This window comes from Halichoerus grypus, chromosome 9, assembly GCF_964656455.1.
Source record: "Halichoerus grypus chromosome 9, mHalGry1.hap1.1, whole genome shotgun sequence".
Lineage (NCBI taxonomy): Eukaryota > Metazoa > Chordata > Mammalia > Carnivora > Phocidae > Halichoerus > Halichoerus grypus.
The window spans coordinates 107,443,597-107,469,977 of NC_135720.1; the positions used below are offsets into that span (position 1 = coordinate 107,443,597).

Below are 26,381 nucleotides of genomic sequence, written 5' to 3' on the forward strand. Positions count from 1 at the left end.
GGGAGCCTGACTGGGGGGGTGGAGCTCGATCCCAGGACCCCGAGATCATGACCCAAGCTGAAGGCAGATGCTTAACTGACTGAGCCACCCAGGCACCCCTAAAAGGAAATACTTTTATGTTCCCTTGGGAATGACAAATTAGTTGAAATCACAAATATGAAATGTATAGGGGCTCATGGCTGGCTCAGTCAGTGGAGCATATGACTCTTGATCTTGGGGTTGTGAGTTCGAGCCCCACATTGGGTTGTAGAGTTTGCTTAAAAATAAATCTTAAAAAAAACCTTAAAAAACACCAAATATGAAATGTATTAGAAAACATATAAATGATTGAATGTAATTCTATAATCACAAAAAGTAAAAATCCTGATTGGATGACCTATTAGTTTCCTAGGGCTAACGTAGCAAATGACCACAAACTGGGTTACTTAACGGAAATGGAGACATGAAGTCTGACATCAAGGTGTTAGGGCTACTCTCCCTCCAGAGGTTCTAGGGAAGGATCCTTCCTTGTTTCTTTCAGCTGCTGCTGGCTCTCAGCCGGTGGCCCCATCATTCCCATCTCTGTCTCCTAGTCATGTTACTTGCTCTGTGCAAGACTCTGTCTAATCGCCTTGGCCTCTCTCTCCTATAAGGAGGCAGGTGATTGCATTCAGGACCCACAAGAGAATCCAGTATAAAGGCCATTTCTCAAGACCCTTAATTTAATCACATCTTTTGCCATAGAGAAGGGCAATACTCATAGGTTCTGGGGACTAGGAAGTAACTATATCTTTGGGGGTCATCTCTTCTGCCTTCTAGAGATGAATTTCTTTTTTTTTCTAAATGAAAATGTGAGTTAGAATTAGGTCAAGATTTAAAATCGTCAGCTGACAACTAACCATGGATGATACTTGTATGGGTGTAAAAATCCGCCTACAAATCAGCCTAGGTGCTGATTTAGGTGTGAGTCCCGACATACTTGCAAGAGACAGATGATGTTTATCAAATCTGAGCTGTACAAAGAGGCAAAAAGATGAAATGCTTCCTGGCAGGTTATAACAAGATAAAGAAAAAGTTTAAATTCTTGTAAAAGCTTGACCAAAAAAAAAAAAAAAAAGGCCAAAATTAAAAAAAAGTGTGTATAGCAAATTAAAGACAGGAGTATACGGAAAGAATAATAAAACTCATGACTAAATAGCTTGTATTATGTGAATACAATGTGTTTGGCTATCAAAGTTAGGTCAATGCTTGATTCTATTTCAGTAAGTCAAAGGAGAAAATTATATGAAGATATTGATCGATTGCAGAAAGGCATTTGGTAAAATTCAACATCCATCCTAGACAAATTTTTTACTGTTCTATAAATAGGAAATTGCTTTCCTAATAAAGAAATGGTTTAGTGAATTAATCAGCTAACATCACACTAGGAAGAATCATGTTAAAGGCTGAGATCAAGATAAAAACGTTCAATGTCAAAAGTATTGTTTAACATGTTTCTGGAAGTACCAGCAAATGTAATTACATAGGAAAATAAAATTGGACACATAAACTTAAAATAACAGGCTAAATTACCATGATTTGCTGGTTGTGTAGTTGTCTACTTGAAAAATTCAAGGATATTTGCTGAAACCCCATACAAACCAAAGGAGAGTTGTCAAAGAAAAAACAAAGCCGAGCAGCAGCTAAAGCGGTGAAAAGAGATTTTATTTAGGAACTACTGCAGTCGGGAAAGGGAGACATCAGTACAGAATTGGGCTCAATTAGGAATACAGCACGGGCCAGTGGGGATTTATAGCCAGGAAGCAGGTGGGGGTTAGGGGATGGAAAATTACTGAGAGGAAACATCAGGAGTAAGGGGGAGGGGTTCTGGCTAAACCCACTCCACCTAACAGGATTTTTTGCTGAGGACAGGCTGGGGGGACCAGACATCACTGGGCCATGGCGGAGGATGAGGAACTCCATCAGATATTGATATTGAGGATATCCATGTCTTCACCTGCAAGGTGGGCTGCACCTACTGTCCCTGGGCCCTGGAGAACACAGAATTCATGCTGAGCTTTAGAAGGAGCATAGAACAGTGGAAAAATCAGGGTTCTTGCTAAAACTGGACTTTACGAGGAAGTGCATTGATGCCTAGGAGAAGGTTCAGGAGCCTCACCAAAGTTTGGTCAAGCAAGGACTCCTTTCTCAGAGTTTGTTCATTCATTCACATGTACTTTCAACAAATATTTGCTAAGATCCTACCATTCCAGACATAGGGAATAGATTGAGACAGCATGCAGTCATGCAGCTTATGTTCAGAGAAGGGTGTTTGGCAGGATGGGGAAGGCAGAAAGGAGAGAGGAAATTAATATGCAAGTAAACAATAATCAAGTCATAGTAAGAGTAAGCACTACGTGGAAAATCATAAGATAGTCAATATTTAATTAAACATTAAAAATAAATAACCATCCATTATAACAACAGTAATCATTTCAGACACAGAAACATTTGATAGAATTTGCCAGTGAGAGCATCTGGGTCTCTAGCTTCAAGAGAGGCTGAGAAATGGGTATTTAGCAAGACCAAATGCCACAAATATTTAAGAAAGAAACAATACCAAATTGAAACTCATAAAATAGGCGACACATCCCAGCTCATTTTATAAGGCCGGAATTACCCGGAATGTACCCGTACAAAAAGCAGAGAAAGGAATTAGAAGCCAGGAAAATGACCAACCAATATCCCTCATGGCCACATGTATCCTGAGCAAAATATTAGCATACTGCATTCATATACACAAAAGATACCATGCCCGCATCAGACGGGGTTTTCCTGTGCAGCGGCCTGGCGGGGTCTCGGGGCTGGGTGAGGTGGATGACAGCAGGTGGGGCACTGGCCCCCTGAGTGGGGACCCAAGGGGACCTCACATCCGAGCAGATGGCAGCCTGAGGGAGAAAAGGAGGAAAAGAGGAGGGGAAAGGCTGACCTGGTAGGAAGCTAAACACAACAGAACGACCGTCCCTCATTCTGCCAGCACCAGACTTGTCTTAATGGTTTCACTGATTAGGGACTTGCGTGCTTGTTAGAGTCAAAGGAAGGCCAAGTTCATTTCTTTAAATGATGGCTCCGGGTGCCCCCTCCCCACATGTGTTTGAACCATTATCATGGTCAAGATGGGAAAAAAATAGAAAAATTCTATAATTGAGAAAATCCCTCAAGGTAACTTGTATTTTCCTCTATTGTAGAATATCGTAAAACTTTGATAAACATGACCTTTGAATTAATGGTTCTAGAGTTTCGTGTCGGTCCCAAATTTGTGTCAAACTGGAAAGTTATAAAAAGCTTTCAAATACATGGTTTCCTTTGTCACCAAACCAGCCAGGCCTTTTTCAGTTTCTGGAATCCTTGCCTCCTCCTTCCACCTAGAAGACAAGAGTCATCCACCAGGGAACCCCCCCCTCACCTCCCCGCATGCAGCGTCTTCCCCTGCGGGGCACACTGCATGCCCTGTACCCAGCCCCTGGAGGAGACGGAATTAAAGCAGAGCTTTTGAAAGTGTGGAGGAGTGATCAGCCTGATCCTGTGTGTGTGTGTGTGTGTGTGTGTGTGTGTGTGTGTGTGTGTGTGTTTGGGGGCCAGGAGTGGTCAGAGGGGTTGGGAAAGAAATAGCTCAGATCTACTCAACCCGGAGACACCTGGCCCTGAGCATTCTCCTAGGCTGCAGGAAACCTCTGCAGGGGACCCAGACCAGAGAGCCCCAGGCGGGAAGACCCAGGGAAAAAGCAGGGAAGGCCATTAGAGGTTTACCAGAGCTATTGACCTCATGGGCTCAATGGGACAAAAAGGTGTAATATTCCTATTTTACAGTCAGGGAAATGGAGTCCCCTCTATCCCTGCAGCCATACTGAGAGGGAGGAGAAGGTTGAACTGCCCTTCCTTACCCCTCCTGGGACTGTTGTGGTCTGATCTTCTCCCAGTTTCTTCTCCTGTCCCGAATCCTGGGTTTGGAGGAAGAAGGCAGGTCCTCTCTAGATGGTCATCAGAGTGGGATTCCAGAGGTAACAGGGGCCACCCAGGGCTATTTCCTTTACCCGGGCCACCAACGGTGCCATTCCCTGAGAGTGAACCCTAGTCCCACGCTTCCAGGCCATCTCCCAGAGTCCGGTTCCCACAGAGCCCTGTGACCCAGACTCCTCCCGGGAGAGCCGAACCTCTGAAGAGGCGACCCTTCTCAGGATTGGGGACCAGAGACTGATTTGGGGTTCCTGTCTCTGCAGTTTCCATCCCCGGGGATGCCACTGCCACTGAGCTCTGACAGGTCTAAAGGCCCAGATGCTGCGCACGTCTGTACCCTTGGGGAGTCTAGGACCCCAGGCTCTGCCCGAGGGTGTTCACCCCACAGACCCTGGTGGGGAGCCCAAAGCGCAGAGAAATGGCGATTCCGCCCGCCAAGTGCTCCCTGTCTGCTGCGAATGGAGGGCCTCCTTGTCACACAGCAAAGAGCAGGTTAGAAGGACTGAGGACCACAGGGAGGGCAGTGTGGGAAGGAAGAAGGTGACCTTGGGAAAGGGAAGACTCCAGGAGAACGTCTCACCCGGTAATGGCGCTCTCCAGCCAGCAGGGGGCAGGGCAGCCCGTCCGTTCCAGCAGCGCTCTCCTGCCCACCGCTGTGGAGCGAGGAACAGGTCCCCTGAACCCGAGTCATGCAAGTCATGTGACAACAGCCCACCTCCTGCTGGGGTGCCTGTCCTGCCGGAGGGCGAAACCGGCTGCAGAAGGAGCTCTGCAATGCCACCAGTTCACCGGGGAACCTTAAAGGAATCACCAAGACTCCTTGTGCCTCAGTTTCCCTATGGTGAAAGGGAGTAGTGACCACTGCTTCTCAAGGATTTTGTGGAAGTGAAATTAAACCAGGGGTTCCCAGACTTGTCTGCACACTGAGATCACATGGGGAGCCTCACCACACTGGGCTAGGTTCTTTGGTCTGGGTGGTGGCTTAGGCCTGTACATTTTTTTCCATAAGCCTGAGGTGATTAAAAGGTGCAGACAAGTTTGGGACTTCCAGAGTTAAATACGCCTGTGACCAGGCTTTGTAAACTCTAAGTTGCAAATTTGATTTTGCTCTTTTTCCTGAAGTCTCTTTTCCCCCTACTTTGTTTTCATAAAATTGAAATTCCATCCCCTCTCTTCTCATACCTTATAACCTCTCAAAATGGAAAACGCAGATTTCCCTCACAATCTGAACCCGGGCTACTCAGCCATTCCCTGACACAGGTGGTAACCTGTACGAAGTTTGTCCAAGGTGCCCGGAGTAAAAACCTCCTGCACCAAGGGAGATAGGCAGGGTGCCGTGAGTCCAGGGGAGGGTTGGGTCTGAGGCCCTAGTATCTCCACTCTTCCCCCCAATGGGATCACCGTCAGAGGGGGACAGCTCAGGCACCTGCAGGGCTCAGCCAACCCAGGTCCAACTTAGATAAAATCCTTAGTAGCTTTAGCCCTTGTTTCATGTGTACCTATACTACCATAGTCAATGTTCATGACAGTACAGAAGGGAAATAGACTTTGTATCCACAATCATGTGGAGCCCTTGTGATCTTCATATAAACCTACTCACAAAAGAGACCACTACACATGAAATAATGTGGGATTTGGCATTCGGGTGTTGAGTACTGAGCCATACTTGGAGCTGATGATTGGGGTCCGTGAGGGGGTGCAGTGAGAGTCGGGGAGCTTGCCTTGGGATTGCACGGCCTGGGGATGTTTTACTATGGTTCCTATTTGTAGCAATGGGGTCCAGGCTCGTAGTGTACATCTTGGGGGGCTATGAGAGTCTATGAGTAAGTGTGCCTATGTCATTTCAACCGTGCTCCCTCCACGCCAGGGGCTCTCTGCTCTTCCTGGGGGCCACAGGTACTTAAGGGCAGCTCGGGCCTCAAAGAGTCCCTACCTGCCTTGGGCCAGTTCTCTCCTGGCTTTTGGAGATGGGTGGAAAAGCCAGGCCTCTGAAAGGATGAAGTGAAAGGAACCAAGATTGAAAGAAGTAGGGTGGTCTCTTATTTTCACCTAGCTTTCCCCTGTAAGTGCTGGGTGGGGTGTGGGGTGGGCCTGGGGAACCCAGAGCAGCCCCAGTGCCTGGACCACCCGGCTGAGCAAGGCTGAAGCTGGAGATGCCCCCAGCAGCTGGAGGTTCCCCCAGGGGGCCCCACCTTCCCCGCTGCCCACAGAACCTGCCCTGCAGGCCTCACACTTACTCAATCAAGACCTCTCTTTTCTCAATCTTGCCCTTGATGTGCTGGGGCATCTGGGCAGAGTCGGGCCTAGCTCCTGGGTCTCTCCGTCCTGTAGCCACCCTGTACCCCTCACTCTAGGCAGCCTCGCACGGGGACAGGGCAGTATGACCCGGGAGGCCCTACACCTGCCGCTGGTCCTGCTGCTGTTCGCCTTGGGTAAGGGGCCCTCAGGAGGAGGGTGGCTCCAGGGGGACAGGGCAAGGGAGGGAGGGAGGTTGGAGGTGAGTGTATGGGGTGCAGTGCGCTATGGGAGGGTGGGAAAGGGAGGGCTGGAGGGCTGTCTGGGGTCATGCTTTGAGGGTGACTGTGTCTCCTTCCTTAGCCTGACCTGAGAACTTGTTTTCTAGGCTCCTGGGCACAAGTCCGGGAGAGTGAGCTGGTGTGGGAGCTTCAGCAGCAGGTGGTCTCTGTGCAATGCCCGTCCACGCCCCCGGCAGGTGAGTATGAGAATAAAATCTGGTGTAAGGAAACCAAGCCAGGTTATTGTTTGAAGCTGGTCACCAGCACAAGACCCCAGGTAATGGCTCAAAACCCTCCACATTTGATCTGGGACAACCCTTCTGCTGGCTTCTTCATTGTCATCATAACAGAAATCACGAAGAAGAGTTCAGGAACCTACTGGTGTGGAATAGACAGAGGTCCTGAGGAGAGCATCTATATTCTCAAGAACATCAGCCTGGTGGTGACTTCAAGTGAGTTCTTTGCGGAGGGCAAGGGCCTTCCTGGGGTGTCCGGGGAAGTGAAGCCACTCACCTCCTTCCCCTGCCTTCCTCACCCAATCCTACCACTTCCGTGCTCGCTCCCACTGTGGGCAGTTAGGTCCCTAGTTCCCATATTTGGGCCATCACCTCCATCCTTGGGTGTCCTCTCCCAACAGGTATAAGCTGATTTGGGGTCCACTGGGTGTAGCTCCCCAGTCCACATGATGGCTCAGACCCAACCTCACCCACCGATCCCCAGAACTGGCCACCCCATGGAGGTACAGGGTATCTGTGTGGGGCCCTGTGGCCTAGGTCACCCCCAGACTGGACATGCTGGTTGTTCAGGACCTGGGTCCGAGGCAAGACTAGAAGGGTCTCGAGACTCTGATGGTGAAGAGGCCAGGCCTTTGGGACAAGTGGTCTGTGCCCTCTGCACAGGAATGCTCCTGACTCTCCCTGCCCTTGGGGGTTTGGGGACCCGGTATGAGGCTTCTCTCTCAGTCCAGGCCTCTCCCAGCCCCTGCCTCTCTCTTTCCACCAGCTCTGAGAAGTTCCGTGTCCTTGGACCCCAGTTAGCCCTGGCCTGGGGGGCCCCAGGGGCTGGCTCTGGCCACTCCCCCTCTTCCTCTCAGGCTTTGGGGGCTGACCTCTTCTCTGGGGACTCTAGGCCTTCTCTGTTGTCATCAATCACACTTTCTTTTCTAGTGACAACCAGTTCAACCTTCATCAGTGACTCTGATTACTGGTAGGTCTGGGGTCTCACCTAAAGGGAGGGAGCTGGGAAGCTGATGACTTGTGTGGACTCTGAGTCAGGAGATCAGGGGGACATAGAGGTCTAAAAGGGGCTCCAAGGTCTCAGCTCAGAGCTGGGCTAGGTTGGCAAGGGTGAAGGAGTGGCTCTAAACTTCCCCCATGATGGAGCAGAAATAGCTACATATCAGGAATGCAAGAACTTCTATTAGTGCTGATTCACAGGCAAGAGAAATGACGCCTGTCCAGAGTCACTCAGCTACTTCAGGGCGGTGGCAGGACCAGGATCCAGGCCTTCTGTCCCCTGGTCCAGGGCTCCTGTGGGGTTCAGACATTCTCCAGGGGCACCTCTGGGTAGTCCCCTCCCTGGTTTGCCTATTACAGATCTCGGAGCTCTCTCCCTCTGCTTTTTCGTCTGCTCCCTATCCATTGGAGCTGTGGCACACCCTGATAGTGTCACCCAGAGAAATGACAACTCTGATCATTTCTTTCCTCCTTTCCAACCTCTCCCCCCACCCAAGGTTCCTGGGTTCTCATGATTTTGTTCCAGGTGATCCCTGTGGCTGACCCCAGTGAGTTCAGGGTGGGGCTGGCCCATAAACAGGCTCCAGCCCCATGCTGAGTTCAGGGGCTGCTCTCCACAGCCTGGATCCTCCCCTCCTTCTTCCCCCTTCTCCCATAGTCTGTTGGGCGGCACTTTTGTGATGCCGTTGTGTGCATTCCTCGTGACCAAGATCTTGGCTTTGACAGCCCTCCCCCTGTTTCTGACCTACAGAGCCCAGGTGAGTGGGGCCTGGGCTGGCTTGGGGGCCAGTGGAGCGGGGGAAACGTCTCTCCTGGGAGAGAGGTACCGCAGGACAGAAGTAGCCAGGAGTCACACAGGGGGCATTGTATCCTTTGTAAGTTAGACCAACTTAAATGTTCTTTTACCTCGCCCGTCTCTGCACACGCATTTGGTTGTTATAAGCCACCATTTTCTTGGACATTCAAACTCATGCCCCTGGGTCATGTCCACCCACAGCAGCTGGGTTGTCTAGTTTTGAGGCCAGCCTCAGGCGTCCTCCTTAAGTGACCCCCAAGTGTGCACACAGAGGTACCAGATACACGTGCAGACATGCACAGGTATTCATTCCCTCCATCAGAGACCACACCTACCCAGCCTGAAGTCCCTTCTAAGGGTCCCCCTCCCACCACCACCGAGACTTCAGCTCACACTCTAGAGCTCCCACCCCAGGACTTTGTCTCATTCTGTCCTGAAGGGGGAAGCGTGCGCAGGGAGAAGAAGATGAGGACCCGACGAGAAGGAGAGACTTCAGGAATGGAAAGGGGATGGGGCTGGAAGTGGGTCAGATGAAAGAGGTGAGGAACAGCCAGTGAGTGTGTTTCTGAGCCCCCTTCCCCACTTCTCAGGTCTCCACCACACCATGGGAGTAGCAGCAATGGCTGCCCCCAGCCCCACCAAGACCCGAGAGCCCTTGGGCACTCCCCACTGAGCCTGGAGTTCCCCCACCTCCTCCTGCTCCATCAGGACCACTAAGATCTGGAGCCTCCAAGACAAGGCCGTTCCTGTGCCTCTGGAAGACACCTCCCGACACCTAACTCCACCATCTATGCCATGGCGGTGCCTCTCGTCCCAGAGCTGAGGATCCCCATGTTGCCTTCTCCAACGCCACGTCCACAAAGCGGGGACCCACCACCTGAGAGACTCTCCCTGTGCATCCAGGCCACCCCCTCCTACCCAGTGGACCAAACTCAACTGGTAGGCATCCTCCCCCTAATGTGTGCCCCTCCCTCCACTCCAGGATTTCCTGTTTCTCTGTCAGCTCACAGTCCAGCTGGTCTTCCGATCACCAATGCCCACTGCAGTCAGCTTTGGTTCTTCTTCCGCCCGATAAGGGAAATATCCTTCGTTCATACCATATACAAATGTAATATTTGATATTTCCAAAAGTGACACGTTTTAAAAGTATATGACAATGAAGGAATAATATTTCCATCCCCTATGCCAGATAAAAGGGTTAACAGCTTTAGGACCTAAACATCTTTTTCTTTTAAATAAATAAGAATCAGGCAAACATTTCCATTTTAAAGAGGGCTAAGGATAGGAACAAGTTAACCGTTACAGAATAAAGAACAAATACTACATATGAACATGTGTCCAAAATGGCTGATAATCAGAGAGATGAGAAATGAAGTGAGACCCCACGCTTTGCCTATCAGTTCAAAGAAGATTAAAAACAATGGTAATCATATTCTGTGCTGGAGAGGTGTAGGGAAAAGGGGATTCTCATGAATTGTTGGAAGGACATAATTGATAGCCTCTTCCTGGAGGGGCAATTTGGTGATGAATTAAAAGGCAGAAAATGTAATTTATTCATCCATTCTACTGTTCATGGACATTTGGGTTCTTTCTCCTTTTTGGCTGTTGTGAATAAATCTGCTATGAACATTCAAAAAAAAAAGGCAGAAAAAAGGAAAACAAACAAAAGAAACATCTGGTTTGTGAAGCAGCAATCTAAACAATTTTTTTTTTAAAGATTTTATTTATTTATTTGACAGAGAGAGAGACAGCAAGAGCAGGAACATAAACAGGGGGAGTGGGAGAGGGAGAAGCAGGCTTCCCACTGAGCAGGGAGTCCGACGTGGGGCTTGATCCCAGGACCCTGGGATCATGACCTGAGCCGAAGGCAGACGCCCAATGACTGAGCCACCCAGGCACCCTCTAAAAAATTTTCTAAGTACTTTGACATGTGTGGTGATTGCTGTTGTTTAAAAAGGAAAATAATGGTATGTCCACTATATGTCAGTTTAAAAAAGTGTTTCAATGATACTTGAGTAAAAAAAAATAATAAAAATAAAAAAGCAAATAATTGTACAAGACTCGAAAGTCCGAAGCAGTCTCGTGCTCTCCCACTCTGAGCCCCCAGCTTCCATTCCCCTGAAGGAATCCACATCTTTTATCTATGTATTCTGATATTTACCTCTTTATTTGTGGAAGAGAAGAAACAAAGCTTATACTGCTCTTTGTTCATTTTCTAGTTTTTGATATTATCCACTAATCTCCCATTAATGAGGATGAGAATTGGGTCATTTCACACACAAATCACTTCCCTACCCACCCCCACACGCTCTCTCCCCAAACCACAATATAGTCAAATCACAACTGCCCATAAGAAGGATATGCAGATTTTACATTTTGGGACCCTGTAAATACTTGTTTTTCAGCCTAGCCATGGAATGAATGTATTATGATTACGTTTTCTTTTCAGTATAATTTTTGATTATCCCCCAACTTGCCTTATTTTTGTTTGTTTTATTTTTTATGTATTTGCCATTAATTCATTTGTAAAGTCTCTACCAAAAGTGTAAATTTCATCTGGGAAGTTCAAACACATGAAGTCAGGCATTGGATTCATTCCATTGAGATGCCCGGGGCATACTGGTTGTCCTACCACTGCACTGGTTTCCCTATAAGCCCAACCCACAACCTCCTGCAATTTCTACTCACCATCTTCTTGGACACTCCCTTGGCTTCCATTGGGTGTTCGATGTGCTCTCTTCTGAATTTCATATCTTTCTCTTTCTGAGTTTATCCTTCTTCTTCTTCTTCTTTTTTTTTTTTAAAGACTTTATTTGTTTATTTGACAGAGAGAGAGAGTATAAGCAAGGGGAGTGGCAGGCAGAGGGAGAAGCATGTTGCTGCATGCATTAATTCCTTTCTGTTCCTAAGTCATAGTCCACTGTATGAATATACTGGCTTTTTCATCCATTTATCTGTTGACATTTGTGTTATTTGGCTGTTATTAATCATGCTGCTGTGATCATTCTTTTTTTTTTTTTTAAAGACACATTTATTCAGCGTCATGATCAGACTATTACATTTAGCAATCAACAGCATGGGTGCAAAAAAAAAAAAATCTACATTAAAACCCTTTGTTGGAATGCTTTCCACTTTCCACAGAACAGAAACTAAAATAACCTGTTATACAATTAGTCACAAATACAGTCCTCGAGTTTTTTGCCCATACACATGAGTATTGTCTAAAACATGTCTTCTTTGTAGCAGCGAGGCCCTGCCACCACTGTGCTTGGCTGAGTTCACAAATCTGCGGTAACCTGTAGCTTCCCTGTCACTTCTCGGGCTCTCCTCTCCTGCTAAGCCTTGTTTCCTGGCAGTAATGAAAGCCTCCTGCCGCTGCCGTAGCTCCTGCTGCTGCGGGAACTGCCACAGCCACCTTGGTTTCGTGGTTTGGCAAAGTATTGGCCTCCACCACCATAGGGGCCAGAGCTTCTGCCTCCAAACTTCCCTCCTTTCATGGGTCCAAAATTTGAGGATTGATTGTTGTAATTGCCAAAATCATTATAGCTTCCGCCACCTCCAAAGTTGCTTCCATCGTTACCAAATCCGTTACAGCCATCCCCACTGCCACCATATCCACCACCACCTCGACTGCCACCAAAGCCACCTCGACCACTGAAGTTCCCTCCACGACCAAAGTTGTCATTCCCACCAAAACCACCTCCACGACCACCACCAAAGTTTCCAGAACCACTTCGACCTCTTTGGCTGGATGAAGCACTAGCCATCTCTTGCTTAGATAGGGCTTTCCTTACTTCACAGTTGTGGCCATTCACAGTATGGTATTTTTGAATGACAATCTTGTCTACAGAGTCATGGTCATCAAATGTTACAAAAGCAAAACCTCTCTTTTTGCCACTGCCCCGGTCAGTCATGATCTCGATCACTTCAATTTTCCCATACTGTTCAAAATAATCTCTTAGATGATGTTCTTCAGTGTCTTCTTTAATGCCACCAACAAAAATCTTTTTCACAGTTAAGTGGGCACCAGGTCTTTGAGAATCTTCTCCTGAGACAGCCCTCTTTGGTTCCATAACTCTTCCATCCACCCTGTGTGACCTTGTGTTCATGGCTGCATCCACCTCCTCCACAGTGGCATACGTGACAAACCCAAAGCCTCTGGAGCACTTGGTGTTTGGATCTCTCATTACCACACAGTCCATACGCGTTCCCCATTGCTCAAAATGGCTCCTCAGACTCTCATCGGTTGTTTCAAAGCTCAAACCTCCGATGACGAGCTTCCGCAGCTGTTCAGGCTCTTTGAGAGACTCTGACTTAGACATGACGGCGGTGGGAGGGGAGACTTTAATGATGCTTACTTGGCGGCGTCCACGGGCAGAAAGCTGCTGTGATCATTCTTGAACAAGTCTTTTTATGGACATCCATTGTAATAGTTTGCCAGGGCTGCCAGAATGTTCCTTAACAACAGATATTTATTTTCTCACAGTTCTGGAAGCTAGACATCTGAGGTCAAGGTGTGAACAGGGTTGGTTTCTTGAGGACTCTCTCCTTGGTTTGTAGATGGCTGTCTTCTCCTCCCTGTGTCTTCATGTGGTTGTTCATCTGCACTTATCTGGGTCCTCATCTCTTCTTACAAGGATACCAGTCATATTAGGTTATGGTCCACCCTAATGCCCTCAACTTAACTGTCTCTTTAAGTACCCTAACTCCAAATACAGTCACACTCTGAAGTACAAGGGGTTAGAATGTAAACATATGAATTAGGGGGGACTCAATTCAGCCCATAACATGCATTTTCCTTTCTTTGGATTAAATACATGGACACGGAATTGCTGGGTTATAGGATAAGAATATGTTTAACTTTATGAGGAACTGCCAGGCAAATTTCCAAGTTATTGTACCATTTTTACACTCCACCCCACCTCCAACCAACCATTGTATGAGAGTTTCTGGTTCCTTTATATCCTTGCCAACATTTGGCATTGACAGTCTTTTTAATTTTGGCTATTCTAATAGATGCATAGAGAAATCTCACTGTAGTTTGACTTTGCATTTCCCTGATGAGTAATGATGATCAGCATATCTCCTATGCTTACCAGCCACTACCATATCTTCTCTTAGGAAGTGCTCATTTCCTCATCTGCCTATTTTTATTGGATCATTTTCCTTTCTAGTATTGGGTTCTAGGAATCCTTCAAATATTCTGGATATAAATCTTTTTCCAATCTTTGGATTGTGCATATTTTGTCTTAGTCTGTGACTGGCCTATTCATTTTCTTAATGGTGTCTTGGGAGAAACAAATAATTTTCGTTTTGATAAAGTCCAATTTCTTTCTTTCTTTAATGTTTAATGCTTTCTGAGTCCTGACTAAGAATCTTTGACCACCCCAGTGTTATAACAGCATTTGTAAATGTTTTCTTCTGGAAGCTTTATAGCTTTAGCTTTTATGTTCAGATCTATAATCAATATTTAGTTTATTCTTGTGTATTGGGGTTCATTTATTTCCGTATGGCTATCCAGTTGTTTCAGGACCATTTGTTGAAAAGATTTTCCTTCTCCGTTGAGTTATTTTAGCGCCTTTATAAAAATGACTTAAATATATAGGGTAGATCTCCTTCTGGACTCTCAATTCCATTCCACAGATCTATTTAATTGTCTTTAACTAATATGATACTCCTTTAATTACTGTTGCTTTATAGTAAGTCTTAGAATCAGGTAGTGCTAGTCCTCCAAGTTTTTTTCCTGGTTATTCTAAGTACTTTGCTTTTTCATAAAATTTTAGAATCAGCTTATCAGTTTTTACAGGAAAATTCTTTTTCAGGCATTGTGTTGAACTTACAGATCATTAGGAGAATGGGCACCTTAACAGTATTGAGTCTTCCAATCCATGAATATAGTATGTCTCTTCATTTATTTGGTTTCTTGGGTTAGTGCTTCATATTTCTCATATTTTCTCTGTTAATTTTCATCTCTTTTTGTCCTTTGATTCTTCCCCAAATATTTTGTCAGTGTTATCTTCCAATTATTCTATTGAATTATTCTTATTTCTATTATATGTTTAATCACAAAAGGTACTATTTTTGTTCTCAGAGGACCCTCTTTGTCTAGTATTCTGTTCTAGTTTCATGGATGTCTTCTCTGTTATTTTTAAAGATATGATGTATAAGACTTTTAAATTGTTTAATTTAGGCCCCTGTGTTATCTATTTCCTTCATGTTCTTTTGTATATGTTTAAATTTTTGTGCTATATATTAGAGGCTTTCTTATATGTATCATTACACATATTTCTTCTTATTATTTATATTTTTCTGGGCATTTGCAAATTTTTAAAGATGAAAAGTTAGAGAAGAAAGACTGCAGCATAAAAGTGATAGGGAATTCTGTGTGTGTGGGGGTTGCTGAATGTTGGATTATACTCTAGAATAGAGTTTCTCAGCTTTGGCACAATTGACATTTTGGGCCAGATAATTCTTTGTTCAGGAGGCTGTCCTATGCATTGTAGGATGTTTAGCAGCATCCCTGGCTTCTACCCACTAGACATAGGTAGCACCTTCTCCTCAGTTATGACAAGCAAACACTTCTCTAAACATTGGCAAATTTCTCCTGGAGGGGCAAAATCACCTACAGTTGAGAACCACTGATCTATATTAATCAGTCAAGAGCCTCTGTTCTTTTTGAAGGACACCCCACTCTCAGTATCTCCAGTACTTTTCTCATAAACTGGTCATTTCCCTTTAAAAATGAATCCCTCTAACATTCCTATTTGGGGTGAGGAGAGTGTATAAGCCCAGCTGCCAGTATTCTTGAATCATAGTTGCTGCTATGGTTAAGTAATCATGATATAAAATACAGATATTCCTTGACCTACGATGGGATTATGTTACAATAAACACATTGTAAGTAAAAAATGAATTTAATACACCTAACCTACAGAACATCATCGCTTGGCACTATCTTAAGAGTGCTCAGAACACTAACATTAGCCTACCGTTGGGCAAATCATCTAAGATGTAGAAGAAATTTGAAGTGAAACAAACAAACCCTGTGTGTTGATCAAAGGGAAAAAAATCAATGAAAAGAAATCTGTAGCTTATGTTTAGGATAGGCTCCTTCATGCTGGAGTAATAAACAACCCCTAACCTTCAATAGCTTCCCACAGCCAAAGATTATTTCTCTCCTGTGCAATGTCTCCCGAGGGTCCAGGCACACTTTCAGGATACAGTTCTCCCAAGGTTAGCTCTGTGTTCCAGGCTGCTTCAATCTTTCAACCCTTCCAAATTAACAAGTGCTTCTACAGCAGGAGAAAAACTGCCAGAAAGATAAGCAATTCAGCACTCCCAGTGACATTTCATTTACATTTCTTTGGGTAAAACAAGTAATATTGCCTTGTCTGGTTCCAAGGGGCCTGAGAAATATGATTCTCCCAAGTGTCTAGAAATAAAAGTAAACTGAATACTGCTGAATAGTAGTAATGTGAAGCATATACCTCTAGGCATATCTAGCAAAAACATTTTTTTCTGTGATAACTAAGAAAAATCTATAAGCATTAACATTGGAAGGAAGAAAGGGTTAGTGCTAAAGGACTTAATAGCAATCTTGGTTTCAGAGTTTTCTGCCACTACACTAAATGCTAGAAGACAACAAATTATCCTTTTTTGAGAATAGAGGGAAATATTTTGAGCCAGTAATTTTCTGCCTCATTAAATTGTCCTAATTTTGTAAAGACAACCCAAAGAGTTTTCATATGAAAGAACCTAAGGTACCTTTCTTTGAAAACATAGATTGAAGATTTGCTTCCATTTACTGAGGTAAAAAGTAAAAAACGAAATGAAAAATGAGGCTGTGGTGGTTAAAAATCTGGAATGAATCAGAAAGCAGTCAGACTATAAAGATTAGCTCAAATAGTTGCTGTAATTCTGTGTTAAAAATGAACACAACTTATGTTTGTAATTGTTGCTAGTGTACAGAAACATAATTGAGTTTTGTATTTTGATCTTATGTTTGGTGACTTGATAATTTCTCATTATTTCTAATGATTTATTGTATATATTTTTGGAACTTCTACATAGATAATCATATCACCTGCGAACAATGTGAGTTTTATCACCTGCTTCAGATCCCTATACCTTCTGTTTTTCTTTTCTTTTTTTTTTTAAGAGAGAGCAGATGCATGTGTGAGCAGGGAAGGGGGGTAGGAGGGGCAGAGGGAGAGGGAGGGAGGAAATCTTTTTTTTTTTAAAAGATTTTATTCATTTATTTGAGAGAGAGAGAGAGTGAGAGAGCACAAGAGGGGGGAGGGTCAGAGGGAGAAGCAGACTCCCCGCTGAGCAGGGAGCCCGATGTGGGGCTCAATCCCAGGACTCTGGGACCATGACCTGAGCCACCCAGCCGACTGAGCCACGCAGGTGCCAGGGAGGGAGGGAATCTTAAGCAGGCTCTATGCCCAGCACAGAGCCTGACTTGGGGCCTGATGACTCTGAGATCATGATCCAAGCTGGAACCAAGAGTTGGTCACCCAACCAACTGAGTCACCCAGGCCCCCCTCCTATGCCTTCTGTTTTTCTTGTGTTAAGGCATTACCTTGGCTTTTCAGCACAAAGATGGCTAGAGGAAAGGAAAATGAGGATGCTTCTCTAGCTCCTGAATTTAAACAGAATAATCTCACATTTCAAGGAAGCACTCCAGCTGTCTATGCCTCTGTGAATTTCAACCACGAGTTATTTTGAAATGTTTTAATTTTTCAAATATCTACTTTTAGTTATATTTTTGTCAGTTATTTTTAATCTAATTTTATTATCATTGCAAAATGTGGTCTGTATTCTGGGGTGTCATGTGCCCAGTCTGTGGTATCCAGATTCTCTTGTGGGTAGAGGTGGTTATTTTACTAAAGCTCTTGCCGGGGTGATAGAGGTCCCAGCATTTAGTGTGAATTTCAGGCAATCTCAGGAAAGAGCTTAGCTTGCTCTTTGTGCACTTGCCTCCCATGCAGTAAATCATTCTTACTTCCTTTTCTCTGTGACAATTTGTCTTAACTGGAATTTAAATAATTATCTTTTAAAATTTTTATTTTTTTTATTTTTTTATTTTTTAAAGATTATTTATTTATTTATTTGACAGAGAGAGAGAGAGACAGCGAGAGAGGGAACACAAGCAGGGGGAGTGGGAAAGGGAGAAGCAGGCTTCCTGCTGAACCAGGAGCCCGATGTGGGACTCGATCCCGGGACTCCAGGATCATGACCTGAGCCGAAGGCAGTCGCTTAACCAACTGAGCCACCCAGGCGCCCCTAAAATTTTTATTTTTTATGTTATGATATAATTCAACCCCCAAATTCTTGGCCACATGTCGTAATCTCCTCTCAAGACATTCTGACATATCAGGTATTCTACTGATTCTCTTCTTTTTTTAAAATTTTTTTTTTAAGATTTTATTTATTTGACAGAGAGAGCACAAGCAGAGGGAGAGAGAGGGAGAAGCAGGCTCCCCGCTGAGCAAGGAGCCCGATGTGGGACTCGATCCCAGGACCCTGGGATCATGACTCGGTCCCAAGGCAGCCGCTTAACCAACTGAACCACCCAGGCATCCCTACTTCTAAAAACTCACTCTTGGAGCCTTCTGTTGCCCCCGTGTGGATTCGCTACCCTCCATACCTGGTACACAGCTGTCATTTGGGGTCTCTGTCCCTCAGGACCCAGGGGCTTCTCTTTGTCCCCCCCCCCCGCCATATTGTTTGTTTCTAGTACCTTTGTTTATTTCTTCCTACAGGTGGAGCACAACCCTCAGCGACGACCAGAGAAAGAAGGAAATGAAAAATACATTTTGAACCATTTATACCTAAAATGTCCTTTTTGGGGGGCGTCTGGTTGGCTCAGTCAGTTAAGCATCCGAAGCTTGATTTCTGCTCAGGTCATGATCTCAGGGTAGTGAGATTGAGCTTGCTTAAGATCCTCTTTCTCCCTCTCCCTCTGTCCCTCCCTACCCTAAAAAAAAGTCCTTCTTCACCTTGACACTAATAGTTTGACTGACCTAATATTCGGAGTTGGAAATCATTTGTCCTCAGAATTCTGAAGACATTGCTGTATTACCTTCTGGCTTCCACTACGGTTAAAGAGGCTGAAGCCACTGTGATAACTGTGATGAGTGATCTATTGCTTCCACTTTGCTAGTGCGTGTCTTTGTTCCCGCACCCTCCAGTGCCACAGAGTGTGTCTACTTCCAACCATTGTTCCCTGCAGTGAGTGGCCCTTGCAGTCTAGAAATTCACTGGAAAACTTCTTGAATTTGATCGTGAATGATTTCCTCCTCTGTTTTCTCTGTCTTTCTAGAATGTCTATTTATTAAAATTTTTAAATTTAAAAAAATTCCGGTATGGTTAACATACAGTGTCATATTAGTTTCAAGTGTACAACACAGTCTAGAACTTTTTTTTTTTTAAAGATTTTATTTATGAGGGGGAGAGAGAGAGAGAGCATGAGTGGGGGGGGAGGGGCAGAGAGAGAGGGACAAACAGACTCCCCACTGAGTGCAGAGCAGGGCGTGGGACTTAATCCCAGGACCCTGCGATCATGACCTGAGCCAAAGTCAGATGCTTAACCAACTGAGCCCCTCAAGGGCTCCTGGAGTTTGATTTTTAGGTTGTTGCTGGTCTAGTCAAGCTTTTAATTATTTTATGATCAATTTCAAAATTTTATGTTTTTCCAGAAATGTATCCATTTTTTTAGAGGTTGGGAGGGGCAGAGGGAGAGAGAGAATCTTAAGCAGACTTCACACCCAGCGTGTGAGTCCAATGCGGGGCTTGATCTCACAACCCTGAGATCACAACCTGAGTTGAAATCAAGAGTCAGATGTTTAACTGAGCCACCAAGGCACCCCTGGAAATCCATTTTAAGTTATCAAATTTATTGGCAGATGATTATTCATAACACTTTTATTTTAAAAATCTCTTTTGGGTCTCCAGGTATTTCTCATTTGTTTTCTTCCTTTTTTTTTTTATAATACTTTTTTTTATTAACATATAATGTACTATTTCTTTCAGGGGTACAGGTCTGTGATTTCATCAGTCTTACACAATTCACAGTGCTCACCATAGTACCTACCCTCCCCAGTGTCCATCACCCAGCCACCCCATCCCTCCCACCTCCCACCACTCCAGCATAAGAGACTCTTAATCTCAGAAAACAAACTGAGGGTTGCTGGAGTGTTTTCTTCCTTTTATATTTGCACTTCTTAACTTTTCTCTTGATTAGTCTTGCTGGAAATTTATATATCTTATTCTTTTTTTTCTTCCAAGAAAAGCATTTTATTGTTCATCTCTCTCTTGCTCTCATTCCTGCATTTAATTGACTTCTGCCTGTCTTGCTTAGGATGATCTTAGCTACTCTAACAGTTATGTTCCAAACTTGCAGAGAATAAAAGTTGATTTCTTACTCATCTCAGAAACCAACAGGTGGTCAGGGGCAGCTCAGGGAGCCAGGCTTTCTCCATCTCGTGGCTCTGCTGTCCTGAGTCTTCAGTGTCCTTTGCTTCAGGCGATGGATGGCACAGAGGAAGTGTGGCACATGGGAGGGTCTATAGCCAGGTCTGGAACAGATCTGGACCAGTGCACATCGCTTCTGCCTCCATTCCCTGGGCAAAAATGGGGTCTACCTGAGCGTCCGGGAAAACAAGAAAATAGGCTTCTGTGAGCACAGTGCAGCTCTGCCTCCCTGCCTTCACCTCTCTCATTTCTTCCTTCTTACTGTTTGGGGTTTGCTGAAAGATGGTGCCAGTTACGTTCCCCACCTCCGCCCCCACCCCAACAACCAATGAGGGTGGGCTTTCTGTCAGTGTCCTCACAGTGTCTATCATTCCTTTTATTTTTGTCAATCTCATGGTAGAACAAATATATCCCCTTGTCATTTTAATTTGCAATTTTTTGATTACTAGATATGCTGAACAATTTCACATTTCCTTTTTGCCCATTTGTATTTCTTCTCTCATGAATTTCTCACTGATGTCTTAGATCCCTCTTCTATATATAGGGATATAACTATCTTTCTAGTTGATTTCAAAGGCTTCTTAAATATTACATGTAACAATCCTTTGAATATTATATGTTCACATGTAGACCTTTTTTCTTAGTTTGTCTTTTTATTTTGTGTTGTAATTTTATTTTATAATTTTTTTATACTGTCGGTTCATGTTAACAAGTTCTATTTTATTACCAGCTTAAGTACATGTTTCATGTAATTTTCTTCTAAAACTTTTCTAACTAGTGTCCTTCTAGAAAAAAAAATATAGTTAAAAATCAAGCCAATAACTGGGGCTACCCTACACTCCTCTCTCATTCTTTTTTTTTTTTTTAAAGATTTTATTTATGTATTTGATAGAGAGAGACACAGCGAGAGAGGGAACACAAGCAAGGGGAGTAGAGGGAGAAGCAGGCTTCCTACAGAGCAGGGAACCTGATGTGGGGCTCGATCCCAGGACCCTGAGATCATGACCTGAGCCGAAGGCAGACGCTTAATGACTGAGCCACCCAGGTGCCCCTCCTCTCTCATTCTTTAATGGCCAATCCATGAATGAACCCTATTGTTTCTCCTTAACAAGTTTAAATGGTCACTTGCCATCAACTTTACGAGGCCACCATCATTTCTTACCTAGATTTTTGCAATAACTTCCCAGCTGATTTCTCTGCATTTACCATTGCTTCCCTACAGTGCATTGTCCATACAATAGGAATAATCCTTTGAAACCGTAGATCAGCTCCAAACCTTTCAATGGCTTCCCTTCTCAGAGTGAAAGACAAATTCATAAAATGGTCCACAAGGTCCCCTGAGATCCAGGCTGTTCCTCTCCCTGACCCCCTCCCTTAATACTCTTCCTTTCCAACTTTTTTCTGAGGACCCTCAACTCTTTGCTGTTTACGGACCACACTCTCACCTCCAGATTTGTGTACTTTTTATCCCTCTACTTTAATGTTATTCTTCCAAAACAGTAGATGCATTGTTCCTTCCCTGCTTTTATGCCTTTGCTTAAATGTCTCCCTATCAGTGAAGCCTTCTCTGCCCCCCTGTATGAAATAAAATTTCCCCACTCCCAGACAGACGTCACCCTCTGATCAGTCAAGGTGTGTTTGGGGAAGTGGAAGCATCTTGAATCATTTGGGATTATGGGAATTATAGGGTACGGACCTTACACATTGGTGAGATCTGGGCAACAAGTCTGTAAGGTGGACTTGGCAGCTGGTCCTGGGCCTGCAGTCACTGTAAGTCAGTGGGGTGGATGACCGAAAGAAAAGTTGGATTTTGCGGAACCTGCCACTGCATCTCATTGCCCTCCAACCTCAGCGGCGAGGGCGGACTGCGGGAGGAGCCTCGGCCTCTGGCCCAGGACTCTGGAGGTTGAATCACAGCCAGGAGCTGCCCCACACCAAACAGGTGAGTCCAACAAGGCACGTGCGCTGCAGTGGTACCGACACCAGCCTTCAGGGCACCATGACTGCGGCTTCAGTTCTGCTTCCAAATCCCATGCAGCTTGCTCTTATGGAAAGCCATAACCTGGAGCCACTGAGGGAAATGAATTCTGAGAAATACAGTTCCAGCTTATCTGAATTGATGACAGTATAAAACCAGTACACCTTCCCTATATCCACCATCCTTCTCTTTTTCCTCCTTAGCACTTGTCACCATGTGATACTTGGTCTATTTGTTTGCCTACATCCCTCCAAAAGAATGTAAACTCTCTGAGGACAGGGACTATGTTCATCTTGTTTATTTTGGTATCCCCAGCCCTAGAACAGTGCTTGACATATAGTGGTAGGTAGTATTTCCGGATCTGGAATTTATCCAGTAGTATGTACCAGACTCTGCTCTAAGTCCTTTCAAAAGGTTAATTCATATAATCCTTAGAAATACCCTGTGAAGAAGTCATTGGTGTTAAACATTTTTGGAGATGAAAAATCTAAGACTTATAGAGGTTTTGCAACTTAATTCAGATGGCTCATGAAAGACGGAGTTGAACTATAAACCTAGATGGTGGGGCTCTAGAGGAATAGGACTGTGTGATTTAAGTGCCATGAAAACCAAAATTCAGTAGAAGTATATATGACTCTTCTCCCATTTCATTCATTTATTTTTAATACAGACATATCATACAGAAAACAACTTTTTAATACCCATTTAACCCAGAAAAAAAGGCTAGAACACTCACAAGAGTTCAGTTTGATAACTTGCATATGGTATATTGAAATATGGATAAGCACTTAGTATAAGTAGGAAAACAGTAAAAACTAATGAAGCAAAATTTACTTGTGAACTACTTAAAGTTATACCCAACAGAAGCAGTACCCAAGTATTTGCAAAAATCTTCAGAAGAGCTATAATCATAATACTATGTAGGAAGCCACTCTATTTGTTAAATATGTTTCTCAGAAACACTTCTCAATAAGTAAATTGATCTTGAAGGGAGTAGGGGGTCAACTTTAGCTAAACTGGGATGCCTGGGTGGCTCAGCTGGTTAAGTGTCTGCCTTCAGCTCAGGTCATGATCCTAGGGTCCTGGAATTGGGTCCTACATCAGGTTCCCTGCTCAGGGATGATCCACAAAGGATCATCTGCTTCTCCTTCTCCTTCTGCCCCACCCAGCACTCGTGGTCTCTCTCTCAAAAAAAACTTTAGCTAAACTGCTCTGCTCTTGGGAACCTGGGTGGCCTCTCCCAGAAACCATGTGACTCCAAGGTGTCCCCACACCCCTCTTAAGACTGGAGGTACCTGGGAAAAGGAATGCCCATGAGTCTTCAAATGTGGCTTGGGACACTCACACTTAATCTTGTGAGGATGGCCTGACCCTGTGGGACACTCACCAAAGTGGAGGCCAAGCCTGGAAGACAGTGGTGGTCTTCTCAAGGGTTCATCTTCCCAATGACCAGAGAGCATGGCACAGACCCCAGGAGAGCTCATGATCACTGAGAGCTCCTCTGTCAGCTTTCCCTGTTAGTCAGTCAGACTCCCGGAGGTTACCACCCTGACTCAGGACCAAAATCATCTTCTCTAGCAGCTCACATACATCCTGATCTCATGTTTTCATTCCCTCAGTTTTACAGAAAAGCCCTGCAAACTCAACCCACTCCCTGTGGACTTCAAGCAGTGTTATGTTCAAGGCATTGAGAGTAAGGATATACAAACACCCTCACACGTATACCACATACTGACTCATGCATGCACACACACACTGTGCACAGATGCATACACATACTTAAGGTCTAAACACATATGCACATTCATGTGTACACACATCCATGAGGCTCTTTCCAGATACACATATTACTACTATATTCTTTGCTCTTCCCATGTTATATTCTCTTCTATTGCTATTTCCACATGTGGGGTTGAATCACACAATGGGACAAACATGCATGGCTGACCTTTGCATGCTGAGATTGCAAGGCCAGAATGAATGGAGCATTCTCCAAAATCTTTACAGGTTTTCACCCTTTTGTGGATCATATGCTATTTTCATAAAAGAGAAGAAAAAGTGATAAAGTTGAAAAAGGGTTGGGTCACTTTACAGAGAAAGAAAGACATACCAAAGAGCTAGAAACTGATTCTGGAAGCATTGAGGCATTATGGGGACTTGTTTAAAATTAAATGCACTTAAAAAAATAATAAGACTTCTGGTATCCAATCAGGCATATAAGGAGCTTGGAAGTTGTCATGAATCCTAACAACAAGTGAAATTCTTGAACAAACTGAAAAATCAACAATTATTTGTAGATCTGTCAGAGAAGTGAGGTCCCAGAGTAAATGCTCTCCCCTAATTGGAGAGACGTACAGGCAGATACAAAGAACCACAATTTACCGGAGCAAAAACCCAAGAGCAGAAACTTCTTTTGGGACCAATACCAGGGTAGGAAAACCTGAACTGTCATTGATGAATTGGTGGAGGCTCAGTGTGGACAAATCTGAGAGATAAAATCTCCAGGGGGGGCCCACTAATAGGGAGGCCCCAACACTTTTGTGAGTTTTACCTTCAGGATCTGTACCAGGTTCTTGCAGTGAATATTGGAGAAAAATCCCTTTGTGCTCCTAGCAGGGGGAGGGGAAGAGGAATCATTTTGAAAAATGCCAGAGCAGTCTGTTCTTCCTTGAGTTCTGTTCTCAAGAGAAACCATTTTATCAGAGCCTAACCTGCTGGGGTTTTATCAGAGTCCAATTAACCTGGGGGAAGGAAAATACTCAACTCCAGTGTGATATAGCCTCCTATGTGCAAGAAGGGAAATATCCAACTGTAGCCCCCTTTAGCCAACCTGTCCCACCTAAGAAGGGGAGCAAAAACTGAGAATCAAATGTAAAGTTCTTAGCCCAGGGGCACAAGCTCACTAAAAGACTGACCTCTAATTAGTCTTGTGCTCCCCCCACACTTTACCACCACATTACTAAAGGCCTGGTTACCACACTACTTTTACTCAGTACATCATGTCCAGCTATCAAGAAAAAATTACAAGGCATGCTAAAAGGCAAAACCATACAGTTTGAGGAGACTGAGCAAGCATCAGCAAGAACCAGACTTAGATATGGCAGGAATGGTGGAATTATCAGATCAGGAATTTTAAAAACTGTGATGAATATGCTAAGGGCTATAATGAAAAAAGTAGACAACATGCAAGAACAGTGGGAAATGTGGGCAGAGAAATGGAAATCCTAAGAAACAGTAAAAAAGAATTGCTAGAAATAAAAAATATTGTAACAGAAATGAAGAATACCTTCGATGGACTTCTTAGTAGACTGGACATGGCTGAGAAAAGAATCTCTGAGTTTGAGGACATGTCAACAGAAACTTCCAAAACTGAAAAACAAAGAGAAAAAAGACTGAAACAAAAAACCAGAACCAAAAGTCCAAGAACTGTGGGACAGATACAAAATTTGCAACGTGTGTAAAAGAAATACCAGAAGAAGAGAGAAAGAAAAAAATATATTTGAAGCAATGAGGACACTAACTAAAAGAAAGCAGGAGGGGGTGCGGAGCAAGATGGTGGAGGAGTAGGAGACCTGGATTTCATCTCCTCTCAGGAATTCAGCTGGATAGGGATCAAACCATTCTGAACACCTACAAACTCAACAGGAGATCGAAGAAAAGAATAGCAACAACTCTCTGAACAGAAAAGCGACCACTTTCTGGAAGGTAGGACGTGCGGAGAAGTGAATCCGAGGCGATATTCGGGAGGATAGAGGGCGGGGGGGGGGGTTCCTCCGTCGGCCGCTTCTGGCAAGTGATAGACCACGGAGCACAAAATTGGAACTTTTAGAAGTCGGCTCTGCTGAGGGACGTCACTCCGGTGGCTAAGCGGGGGGTGGAACCCTCGCGGGACAATGTGGTCTCAGGACCCTCGGGGTCACAGAAAGACCAGGGGTGCCTGAGTGCGGCAGAGCTCCCAGGTATCGGAGCAGGGAAGCCGGCTGCAGAGACGGAGCCCAGGCGCGGGCTCTCAGCTCGGGGTTGCTATAAACCGTGATCCGCGGCACAGTCGGGCCACTGCTCCTCCAGCAGGGACCCAACAAGCGGCAGATCCAGAGAAACTCCCCTTCCTTCCCCGGGAGGAGAGGTGCGGGAGCGCACCAAGGGGATCTGCTGGGTTTGGGGACTCCACACGGGGTCAGGTGCCAGAGATAGAAACGCGCGGTCACAGGCCGGGTGAGCACGGAGTGCGGCCGGAGACCGGGGAGATGGGAGTGACTGGAGGCTTTTCTCTGGGGGCTCACTGAGGAGCGGGGCCCTGAGTTCTCGGCTCCTCCGGGGCGGAGACTGGGAGGCCGCCGTTTTCACTCTCTACCTCCAAAGCTGTACGGAAAGCTTGCAGGGAACAAAAGCTCCCGAGAGCAAAC

At 44.9% G+C, this 26,381-nt stretch overlaps 2 protein-coding genes across 2 annotated transcripts; one reads left to right on the top strand and one right to left on the bottom strand.

Moving 5' to 3' along the window:
• Window positions 1–6,279: 6,279 nt before the first annotated feature.
• On the top strand, window positions 6,280–10,075 carry LOC144378988 (trem-like transcript 4 protein). The gene is made up of 5 exons (XM_078054415.1): window positions 6,280–6,407; window positions 6,599–6,943; window positions 7,658–7,697; window positions 8,385–8,484; window positions 9,113–10,075. Exons 1-5 carry the CDS (start codon window positions 6,356–6,358, stop codon window positions 9,134–9,136), a joined length of 561 nt encoding a protein of 186 aa, XP_077910541.1. The 5' UTR covers window positions 6,280–6,355; the 3' UTR covers window positions 9,137–10,075.
• A 1,782-nt stretch (window positions 10,076–11,857) lies between these two features.
• On the bottom strand, window positions 11,858–12,881 carry LOC118542234 (heterogeneous nuclear ribonucleoprotein A1-like). Its single transcript, XM_036102225.2, has one exon. The coding sequence runs from the start codon at window positions 12,842–12,844 to the stop codon at window positions 11,858–11,860; it is 987 nt and encodes a 328-aa protein (XP_035958118.2). The 5' UTR covers window positions 12,845–12,881.
• Window positions 12,882–26,381: the final 13,500 nt, after the last annotated feature.